The sequence below is a fragment of the Sceloporus occidentalis genome, unplaced genomic scaffold (genome assembly GCF_023333645.1).
Source record: "Sceloporus occidentalis isolate IW3139 unplaced genomic scaffold, rSceOcc1.0.p SCAF_6, whole genome shotgun sequence".
Taxonomy (NCBI): Eukaryota; Metazoa; Chordata; class Lepidosauria; order Squamata; family Phrynosomatidae; genus Sceloporus; species Sceloporus occidentalis.
In genome coordinates, this window is record NW_028316986.1 from 75,800,182 (window position 1) to 75,812,306 (window position 12,125).

Consider the following 12,125-nt stretch of genomic DNA (forward strand, 5'->3'; position numbering starts at 1 on the left):
TTTATCAGCCATGGCACCATCCTATGGGATGTTGGGATTTGTAGTTTGTTGGGGGTGGCACCAGACCTCTCTGACAGAGAAGGTTAAATATCTCACATAATACAAATCACAGAATTCCACAGCATTGAGCCACGGCTATTAAAGCAGTGTCAAATTGTATTATGAGTTGTATTATTGGTTTATGTGTTTTTAATTATGTTTTGCATTTTAACATGATGTACCCTGCCTCAAGCCTCAAGGAGAGGTGGGAAAGAAATTATTGTTGTTGTTGTTGTTGTTGTTGTTGTTGCAGTGTAGATGCAGCCAGGACATTAACTGGCTGACCTTGGGCCACTCATTAGAGATTATAGCACATCATTTTTGTCCAGTCTGGGCACAGGCTGGAAACTGGCTTGAATGGGTGAGAACAGGTGTTGTTGCACAGGAAAATGCCACCGATGCCACTGGGAGACTACACGCTGTCCTCCAGCTATGCTTTGCCTGCCTATTTTGAAGGATGGAAGCTTTCCGTCCTTCAAAATCAATGGGTAAATCATGGCTGAGGGACGGCTTATAGTCTCCTGGTGGGATTGGCGGCATTTTCCTTTGTGATAACACTGGTCTCACCTGTTCAAGCCCATTCCCAGCCTGTGTTTGGATCAGGCAAAAAATGATATGTGATAATCTCCATTGTATCTCACAGACTAACTTCACAGGGTTGTTGTGAGGATAAAATGATAATGGGCCACACATATTGCTTCAAACTCCCTAGGAGAAAAATTGAATAGAAATACAGTCAATCCATAAATTGATGTTATTAGAAGCTTGAAAATAAGAATTTCTCAGCAGGGGCCCTTTTGCCCTACACAATTATAATGCTATATTTCACTTTAACTGCCATGACAATATGTTATGGAATCCTGAGATTTGTAGTTTGATGAGGCACTAGAGCTCTCTGGCTGATAATACTAAATGCCTTTCCCTAAACACCACATCCCAGGATTCCATAGGATGTAGCTAGTGCATTTAATATGGAATGATAGTGCTATAATTGTGTAATGTAAAAGGGCCCCAGGACTACATTATGGGTGATAAGAAATGATCCCTTTTCTGTACATGTTGCCATTGTTGCAATCTGGATTTGGGCTCCCTATGGCTGCTTCAGGAGAAATGTGCACATATCTACACACTCATACAGAAAGAGATACTTGCAAAAGCAAGGACACATGTAACTAAGGTCTGGAAATGTAGCAATTCTGGATGCTTACTTATGTACAATAAAGCATATAATAAAACATAAAGGTGGAGGGAAGGTACCTTGACAGTTGTTCCACATCCTCTATTGTCTCTGGTAAGGGCAGTCCCTTTGTCTCAGGTAGAAGTATGACTAGAATCCCAGACAAAACAGCCAGTATACCTATTAAAAAGTAAAGCAAAAAACCTACAGTGTGTTGCAAGCAGTAAAAAAAACAAAACCTAGCACCAAAGTTCTAGATAATTTAGATGTAGGGGGAAAGAAAATCAACAGGGGAAACAGTAAATGAACATGTTAAAAAACAGTGGCCTAGTCCCATGAGCCACTAGACAGAAGTAGCAGCTCATAATACTTATTATTATTATTATTATTATTATTAACCTTTATTTATGAAGCACTGTAAATTTACACAGCACTGTATATACAATCTTTTTAATTAGACGGTTCCCTGCCCTCTTAACCTATTAATCATAAAGTCAGGACAAAAGTTTTCCCCCATGCACCAACATTCAGTTTTCTACAGCCTAATGCTTTGATGCTCCTGGACTGGTATTGTACCACCAGCCACTGATGTTCTGACAGTGATGGTATAGAGTAGGAAAGGGCGATGGAAAACGTCACAGAGTTCCCTTCTGGTCCCAGAGCCAAATTTGTGTCATCCTACAAGTTGTAATAGTTCAAAGTAATCCGAGGGGTTTCCCCACTGCCCTCTTGGCAGCAAGTCCGGACAATGCAGGGTCCAGTCCCTGGTTCTGGAGCAAACAGTCCAGATGATGTCTGGCCACTTCAGCACTGAACCTGCTGAGTACCCCCCCCCCTCCAAAACCCACAGCTTTTTAAACCAACATTTTGCTCTGAATATTCCTGGAAGATCCAGAGCCCTTTGTTGTGATGCCAGGCAGCTCTTTACAATGTATCCTACTATGCTGACCAGCGCAACTGCTGGAATGGCGAGTCTCTCACTCTCAGATCAGAACAAGGAACCCAGCCATATGAATTAATGCTGGGTGCCTCATTCCGACATCAGAGCAAGTGACTTGACATGGTGGCAGCTGCACCAAGTGGCACAGAGGTACATGTGTGCAAACAGCCACCTGGTGTTTCAATAGAGATCTCCGGGTAATGGCTGCTTCCAGAATATTTTGGCCCATGTGGGCCTGACCCTAGATACCAGTTTATTCTAAACTGCCTAGACTGGTGGTTAGAAGAGTGGCCTCTTCTAGGTTTTTCTGCCACAGAGCTTAGAAACATGGCTTTTTCAGGGCTAAAATCCAATAATACTTTCAGTTAGAGCAGACTCATTTGATTGATGGGATGTACACAAATGCTGACTTCCCATTCATCAGCTGAGTCAACGATTCTATTCTAGTGCAGACTGGTAATTGCATTTAGGTCTTGGATGACAACTAGAATCCCTCCAAGCACTCTGGATTCTGGGAGATGTCATCCACAAAGAAACATTCCAAAGCTCCACTACCAAAATCCCATGGTATAACATCACCAGTGGAAATAGATTAACACGTAAAGATCTATTGATATGTTTCCTGAGGTTAGTGTGGATGGCATCAGAAACTGGCCTTGGGGACTGTCTCTCTTCACAGCAAGCAAAAATGTTCTGGGTTTCTCTGAAAATTGAAGTGAATAGAAAAATGGGGCTAGAGATCAGTTGAAGCTCTCCAATATGAAAGAGCAAGTAAGGGCATGACAATTCTGAAAGAAGGGACCACTTTTAAAATAACATCTTACATGTTAGGATGGGAGAGTCTAATTGTCGAGGGAGATCTGTGTGAAGAAAAATAATGTTTTGCTCAGAAGGAGGTTTATATTTCAGGCAATATTTATTTCGACAACTGTTCTATTTAAGCAAGGACAAGGGGTGTGTACAAGCTTGTTAATTGCGGGGAGAGCCAAGAGTTAAATACAAAGTAAAGATGAAGATAAAGAGTAAGGTCAAATGGGTTAAGAATTCTGGCTATAACATACAGATAGACTAATGGGAAACTATATGGTGAAACAGATAAGAGATTTGTACTAAATTGTGATACCAAAGAGTTTTACAAAATGAATTTCTAAAAGATTATGTATTGTTGCTACGAGATATCAGAAATGTGCATGGCAAAATGAGTTAAGAATACAGATGGATCAATGGAGAAATATGGGGTCAAAGAGATTAAAGGGCAATCCACACTGCAGAAATAATCCAGTTTGAGAGTGCTTTAACTGTCCTGGCGCAGTGCTAGGGAATTCTGGGAAATGTAGTTTTGTGAGACATTTAGCCTTCTCTGTAAGAAAACTCTTGTACAACAAAAAACTAAAATTCCCAGAACACTGTAGCACTGAGCCAAGATAGTTAAAGTGCTCTCAGATTGGATTATTTCTGCAGTGTGGACTGGACCTCAGATTTGTATTATGTCATGAAAGAGGATTTTTATAAAATAAAGTTTTAGAGTATTGTTGCTACGAAGTGTTAGCTAAATTGCTTCGAATGTATACAGGGATTAAAGCTGTATGTTGGAAATGTGTGTTTAAGAACAGGTGTTGGATATGTCTTTTTTGAGATTTAAATATACATATAGATCTGATTTCAAACATTCATATTGATTTAAATGTGGAACTGTTCCCTTTTGGGATGAATCAAGTACAGTTGGAAAAGAGCCCGTGGGAAAATATGGGATCAAATCTAGTATATGATTACAGCTGCAAGACTATTATATGCGAAAAGATGAAACAACATTCTGCACTATGGAGAAAGGATCGTGAATGCTGATAAAATTAGTAGAAATGGACAAATCAATTTGATTAGAGAATTGTTGTTGGAGACATTTCTTAAAGATCTGAAACCCCTTGTGGACTTTTTGCAAAAGAAAGAAAGAAAGGAAAGGAAAGGGATTGGAAATGTTTTAAATAAAAAATAATAATAAAATCTTTATTTATAGTCCGCCTTTCCATAGATCAAGGCGGGTTACAATGTGCTAAAGTGTACAAAGTGTACAAATTACACCACATAATACACATACTACACCACACAATAAAACAGCAATAAAATATGTTAAAAACTACAAGTAACAACATCCAAGCTAGCACAGAATGCAACAGCAGTGGAGGGAGAGAAGAAGTTACATTGGGGATGCTAGGGAAAAGCCTGCTGGAAAAGGAAGGTTTTTAACCCCTTCCTGAATAGGTCGAGGGAGGTGGCCGAGCGGAGCTCGCCAGGAAGCAAGTTCCAGAGCCATGGGGCCAAGATAGAGAAGGCCCTCTGTGATGTTATTGAATATTTAGCATCTGGAACTCTCAATAGTAGCTTCCCAGCTGACCTGAGTGTGCTGAGTGGATTATATGGAGAGAGGCGATCCTCCAAGTACCCTGGGCCCAAGCCATTTAGGGCTTTATAGGTAATAACCAACACCTTGTATTGCGCTCGGAAGCGAATAGCCAGCCAATGTAGATCTTTAAGGACAGGTGTTATATGACTGGCCCTGGAGGATCCAGTGACCAGTCTTGCTGCCATATTCTGAACCAATTGTAGCTTCCGAGTATGGTACAAGGGTTGCCCCATGTAGAGCGCATTACAGAAGTCCAACCGAGAGGTTACCAGAGCATGTACCACCGTTTCAAGGTCCCCCCAGCCCAGGTAAGGTGGCAGCTGGCGTTTTGTTTTATAATTAGAGAGACTAGGTAATGGAAAGAAGGGAATAACTGTAAACTTTAGATAGAGAGGAATGCATAACTATATGTGTTTGTAACTAATGAAAGGAAGTTCAGAAGTCATCTTTGTCCCTCTTTTTCCTTTGTTCTTTTCTTTCATATTTTCTTTTTGCCTATATATTTTCTTCTTTTGATTTCTATAATTTTATTGTACTTTAAAAATTCTTAAATAAATAAATAACATCTTACAGTAGATGATTAAAGGAAGCTCCGACCAGATATCTGTTAGGCGGTAGAGTAGAAAAGGGGCTACAATGCCCCCAATATCACACAAACCTGAACAGAGGGAGACACCAAAGTTTCTGTAAGGAAAAGAAAGGAGAATATATTAATTGGGCAATTGGGGGTGGGTAAGTGAGGCCGTGGGCTGTGCCTGGTTGCTGTGGACCCCACTTTGGTGCCCTCTAAATCCCCACACCAGTCCCCAAAAGCCATTCTCTCCTTCACCCAAAAAATTAAAGATAAATTAACCATGGTTTTTGAGCAATTTTGGCCCCCAAACTAAGTAGAAAGCCTCCCAAATGCATGAAAACACATGAAAGTATCTCCATCCCATCCTCACAAGCACTCCTGAAGTTTGTACTGCTCCCCAAATGCCTCTGTTTTTCCCCACACAGTTCCTCTCAAAATGATAACAGGATGATGCCATTTGGAGAGGGCCTGCAAAGGAAAATAGAGATATTTGTCTTACTGTGGGTGGGTACACCCCTATGAAGGAGTCTGGTGGAAGATTGCTTTTTGGCCCATACACAGTTGCCCATTTTTTCTCTATATACTAGTTTCCAACTGAGGATCTACATACTATATTGATTTTGTTTTCTTTAACTAACTGAATCATAGCACTGGAAGATAACACAAGGGCCATCCACCTCTTGCCATGCAGAAATACACAATCAAAGCAGTCCTAACAGATGGCCATCCAGCATGATATTCAGCATTGTCCTTGTGTCAGTATATATGACCCCCTGGTAAATATTTCTTTGGTGTATCCTGCATTGAAGTCAGTGGGGCTTATACTGTATATGACTAGATATTTATGGGATTGCACTGCAAGCATAGGGCCCCATTCCTTCATCTCTCAAATTTTAAATGCTTTCTATTACTAATCGGGTCAGGGAGGGGGATTGTGATGTGATCTTGTGAAATATTTCAAAAAGTTTATTCCATTTACCTGAATACTGTAGGATACAATTCAGAATTTACAAGATATACAAGCTCAAACGTTATGGTGATCCCAAGTCTTGCCAGGATGGCTACTGATGTAGTTAACCATGACATATCTGTTGAGACACATGCAAATGAAACATTAAAGTAATCCATTTAATTATGGGAACCAAGTATCAGGATTCTGTTCTGATCCCATTTATTGTAGCTCTGCGGTGTTCTCTAACCTATCTTATTTTCAGTGAAGCCTCTACACAGAAAAATAAGTCTCCCAAAAGGAGAGGGGAAATGATATGCATGATTATGGTTGGATATGACGGCGATTCTGTTGATGCCCTGACTACCATCTGGGACACTGATCTCTCCAGGGCTATACACAGTATCGCTCCCAAGCGTCCTCTCAAGCCTGCTTCCAGAAAACAGCCCTGGTATACGGAAGATCTCCGGGCAAGGAAGCGGGTCCTGCGATGACTAGAGCGCAAATGGCGAAGCCACCATCTCTTAACCGACAAGGCTCTCCTAGCCTCTCTTTTAGATGACTATGGAGAGGCGATAGACGCAGCAAAGAACTTGTTCTATGTTGCGCGTATCGCGTCCGCGGAATCGCGTCCAGCAGAGCTGTTCAGAGTAGTGAGGGAGCTCACGCAGCCTTCCCCCTCTCTGAACCCTATTTTGGAACCATCCAAGGCCTGCTGTGACCAATTTAACAACTTCTTCATGGACAAAACCTCTCGGATAAGGGCTGGTCTCGACGCCTTTATTGGGTCAGAATCCGGAGTAGAGGCCTCCAGAGCTTCCGTGGACGCTATTGCACTGGATCAATTTGAGTCTGTAAGTACCGAGGATGTGGACAAGATCCTTAGAAGCGTTAGGAAGACAACCTGCTCACTCGATCCCTGTCCCTCATGGCTAGCGGCTCAGGGGGGAGTAGGTGTAACGTCTTTGTTGCACCAGATTATTAATACATCATTCAGGGACGGGCAGTTTCCAACCAGCTTGAAATTGGCCATAGTAAAACCGCTGATTAAAAAGCCCTCCCTTGACCCCCTGTTGCATAGTAATTATCGGCCTGTGTCGCTATTGCCATTTTTAGGGAAGGTGATCGAGAAAGCGGTTGCACTCCAGCTTCAATCGATCTTGGATGATACGGATTATCTAGACCCATTTCAAACTGGGTTCCGGGCGGGCTATGGAGTTGAGACTGCCATGGTCGCCCTGGTCGATGATCTCCGTCTGGGCATAGACAGGGGTAGCGTGTCCCTGTTGGTGCTCTTGGACATCTCAGCGGCTTTCGATACCATTGACCATGGTATCCTTCTGGAGCACCTGAGAGAGTTTGGAATTGGGGGCACTGCGCTGCAGTGGTTCCGATCCTACCTCTCGGGAAGGTTCCAGATGGTGCAGCTGGGAGACGTGTGCTCTGATAAGAGGGCACTTACATCTGGTGTCCCTCAAGGAGCCATTCTGTCTCCCATGCTATTTAACATTTACATGAAACCGCTAGGAGAGATCATCCGGAGGCACGGGGCGCGGTGTTATCGGTACGCTGATGACACCCAAATAGTCTTCTCTGTGCCTCCGACTGATGCAGTGACCAGGGATGGCATCTCTCCTCTAGATGCCTGTCTGGAGTCAGTAATGGGATGGATGAGGGAAAACAGACTCAGGCTGAATCCAGAGAAAACGGAAGTACTTGTGATAGGTTCCCCAGGTCCAGGCTTGGAGGTTTGTCCACCTGTCCTTGACGGGGTCACGCTTCCCCTGAAGGACTCTGTTCGCAGTCTGGGGGTGCTCTTGGACTCGTTGCTCCACCTCACATCTCAGGTGGATGCGACGGTCAGGAGTACCTGTTATCAGCTTCGGTTGATACGCCAGCTGCGACCCTACCTGGGCCGGGGGGACCTTGAAACTGTAGTACACGCTCTGGTAACCTCTCGTTTGGATTTCTGTAATGTGCTGTACATGGGGCAACCCTTGTACCATACCCAGAAGCTTCAGTTGGTTCAGAACATGGCAGCAAGGCTAGTCACTGGATCTTCCAGGGCTTGCCACATAACACTGGTACTTGAAGATCTTCATTGGCTGCCTATTCGCTTCCGGGCGCAATACAAGGTGTTGGTCGCCACCTATAAAGCCCTAAATGGCTTGGGCCCAGGGGACTTAGAGGACTGCCTCTCTCCATATAATCTGCCCCGCACTCTCAGATCTGGGGATAAACATCTTTTAAAGGTTCCAGATGCGAGACGAGCTGTCACCATGCAAAGGGCCTTTTCAATTGCGGCCCCTAAGCTCTGGAACTTGATCCCCGACGAGCTCCGCTCGACCCCCTCCCTAGCCCAATTTTAAAAAGGGCTGAAAACGTATCTGTTCAAACAGGCTTACCCCCAATAGCCCTACTATGTTCCCCTCCCCCATTGCTAGCCTGGATGTTTGGAAATGCTTTTGTGTATTGTTGTGTTTTTATCCTGATATTGTAACTGTTTTTATTGTATTTTATCTGTCATTGGGATGATAAATCCCATCATTGTACGCCGCCTTGATCCCTGGAAAGGCGGGATAGAAATAAAATATTTAATTTAAAATTAATTTAATATGCTTTTCCTAGTTGAGTTCATAATCATACAATATGGATACAACAAAATTGAAATGTAATCTGGCCCAGACCTAAGATAGTGGGAGTATTTTGTCAACTTTTTCTATACTGAATTAAATAAAATGAAATCTCTAGAAACACACTTTAGAAGCATTACTCTCATTTACCTATAGGTAGCACTAAAAGTCTACTGTTTCGATGTGCAGTTTCAAGGTTGAAGGATAGCTGCAATTTTGTTGGCTTTTTTTTTAAAAAGAACTTTCCAAAATTCCCCGAATGTGGAAGAAAGCCCAGTCAGAAAGACAGCATTGTGGGCTTAGCTCTTAAAACACCAGGAAAGACCAAGAATCACCAGGAAGGGCAAGGAAAGACTTCTCCCTAGTACTCTAAACACCTATTGCTGCTAGCCAGTGTTGACCATACTAGATTAAATGGAACAATGGGCTAAAGTCCATCTAAGGCTATGATTTTTTATGATTTCGAATTTTTTAAAAAATCACCACAGCCCTTATAGATTACAAAAGGCACCACAGCGTACAATATACCATGTACCTCCTAAGAAGCTTTTCTTGCAGCTCATTCAGAGGAGGATTCCTAGCAATGCCAAGCAAAAAAAAAAATATAGATATTTTATCTTTTCTAAAGTGATATTCAGCAGGAAAAGCCATTTCACTACCTGTGATATACAAGCATCTTTATTATCTTTATTCATGGATCGCAAGTCATGGTGAAATTCCACCAGAACCTAGAGTAAGGCACTCTACGTGGGGCTGCCTTTGGAAACTGTTTGAAAACTTCAGTGCGTTCAAAATGAATCAGCCAGAATGATGTCCTGGGCCAGCATATAACCCCCTTGTTGAAACAATTTCATTGACTACTGGTTCATTTCTGTTCACAATTCAAAGTATTGGCCATGACCTATAAAGACGTATATGGTTTAGGTCCAGACTATTTCTAAGACCATGTCTCCCCATACAAACCTACAACAACTCTCAGACCTTCAGGGAAAGGCTTTCCCTTAGTCCCACCACCACCACCACAGGCTTGCTTGGTGAGGACATGAGTGACAGTCTTCTCTATGGCTTCTTCCACCCTGTAGAACCTCCTTCTCTAGGAGGCTAGGTTGGCTCTCTCTCTGCTTCTCTTTCACTAGCAGATTTTTAATATGTAACTGTGCCAGGGAGGCTTGGTTACTAGGGTGTGTTTTATTTATATTTTTTAATTTGTATGTTTTTAAATAATTTTTATATTGTTATTGTTGTTACTGTTTTAATTGCTTATTCAGGTTAACTGATGGATTTTGGTTGATTTCCTTCTGTGAATCTCCTTGGGTCCCATTCTGAGAAAGGGGTGGCATGTAAACAAAACAAAGCAAAACAAAAATGTTGTGCTCGCTTCGGCAGCACACATACTAAAATTAGAACGATACAGAGAAGATTAGCATGGCCCCTGCGCAAAACAAAAATGTCATTAACTTTGCTGCTTTGATCAACCTAAACCTAAATGAATCCATGCAACAAATTCATATTCTGGTCACTATGTACAACTGCATAATTGACCAAAAAAAAAAAAAAAAGAGCACTATCTTATATGAAAAACCTTATTGTTGTTGTTGTGTGCCTTCAAGTCATTTCTGACTTATGGAGACCCAAGGCAATCCTATCATGGGATTTTCTTGGCACATTTCTTCAGAGGTCAATTGCCATTGCTATCCCCTGAGGCTGAGAGCATGAGACTTGCTCAAAGTCACCCAGTGGGTTTACATGGCCAAGCTGGGATTGGAACCCTGGTCTCCAGAGTCATAGTTGAATGCTCAAACCACTACACCACACTGGCTCTTTTCTAACTGCTATAAAACTTGCAGATGTCCAGTTTTCACCTAGAACATGCCACAAAAATCTATTGTCTACCACCAAAATCTATAATAAAACTGAATTTGTTCAGGCTCATTAGCAGGAGGAAATGAAAAAAGAGAAGAGGGCTAGATGGGTACCCAGGAGAAACTGACTACAGGAGAGACCCAGAAGAGAAAATAACAAAACACAATTTCTTGTCATCTACAGTTTTCAGCTAAAACCACTCATACATATCAGACCATCTTAGACAATGATATTTCCCTCTTACAGGCCTTAAATTATTGACTTGGAGTTTCTTACAGAATGCTGCCAAGTCTCAAAGAGCTATTTACCAGCAAAAATAGTCCACATAACAGAGAGAAAGAAAGAGTGGAACTGGATACTCAGTCATTGCCAGATGTCATTTCACCCACAATTTTAAGAGCTTAGCACACTCGTACATCTACTACTGTGATATATACCATCAGTTGCCAATAATTGCCAACAGTGCACAAGTACGTTTTACATAGGACAAAAGACTATCCTCTGTTTAAATTTCTACATTCAATAACCATCAAAGATAACTTTCAGCATTCCAGCACACTCTATCATTGACCTCAAAGTGACCATTCTTGAACATAGGAAATTCAAAGAGAGATTTCAACATGAAACAGGTGGTCAAAATTTTACTCAAACTCATTTTCCTTTGGTCTGAATGGCCTTTTATCACACTACAATAATTAAGTGGGCCATCAGTAAAAGACTATCTTCTCACCCTATTGTTGTTTGGTGAATGACAATTATAAAGGTAATTATCATTGTCAGTATTTTTCGCACTCCAGTTCCTCTGATCTTAATGTTTATATTCCTGGCAAGTGAACACTTTATGCGTCTGTTGTAGTAGACTGGTCTACGAATGTTTATGACACAATAAATAGATTTGTCTGAGGTGCCTCAAAACTAACATGGTTATTGATCTGGAAGGTAAATGTAGTGTACCACATGTATTCAAATTTTACATCTTCCTATCTAGCCAATCTGTCCCCAGAAAGGATAATGGTTTTCACTTTGAAATAACAATGAATCTGACTGAGTCCATTTGTTTTGAATCCATTCAGATGCAAACATAGGAGTTTGGTAACAGATAACAGAACAGTGCATCTGGTCTAGTAGAAGCAGAATTCTCTACTCACTTTGCTGCATGAAAGCCCCTCCAACCCCCTGAAGACACTAAATAAAAGACCAGGTAACCCTGCTGCATACAGGGGTATTTAGAGGGTCCCCTCAAATGGGGCAGAATCAGCTTCACTGAGCTAAGCCCTTCCCTCCATAGAAGGCAGACCTTGGGCCAAACTCATTGTTAATTAATATTGTTCTGTGAATTATTTTCACTCTCTTTCTTAGCAGTTCCCATCCTGTAACATCTTTCAACCATGTGAGCAGTCACACTGGAGTCATAGCCTAGAGAAATAATTGTTTTGGTTATGCGTTGATTGTTTTTTACTTTTGTGGTCTGCAGCTGACATTGATCTTGCCTTAGTTTACTACTCAGTGCCAAAATACAGGTCAAAAAAGTTCACTTATGAATTCAAAA

General features: G+C 41.8%; 1 protein-coding gene and 1 non-coding gene across 3 annotated transcripts in view; one reads left to right on the forward strand and one right to left on the reverse strand.

Annotated features, from left to right (window-relative positions):
* Positions 1–12,125, reverse strand: part of SLC22A3 (solute carrier family 22 member 3) — a 44,831-nt gene that overhangs the window by 5,095 nt on the left and 27,611 nt on the right. For both annotated transcript variants that reach the window (XM_089530096.1, XM_089530095.1), the window contains exons 8-10: positions 6,111–6,219; positions 5,129–5,241; positions 1,297–1,396 (exon numbers count right to left, since the gene is read on the reverse strand). In XM_089530096.1, the coding sequence (XP_089386222.1) occupies positions 1,297–1,396; positions 5,129–5,241; positions 6,111–6,219 (322 nt within the window). The remainder of the gene's footprint in view (positions 1–1,296; positions 1,397–5,128; positions 5,242–6,110; positions 6,220–12,125) is intronic.
* Positions 10,084–10,185, forward strand: LOC149310942 (U6 spliceosomal RNA). The gene has a single exon (XR_016281812.1). It is a non-coding gene; the product is annotated as a U6 spliceosomal RNA (small nuclear RNA).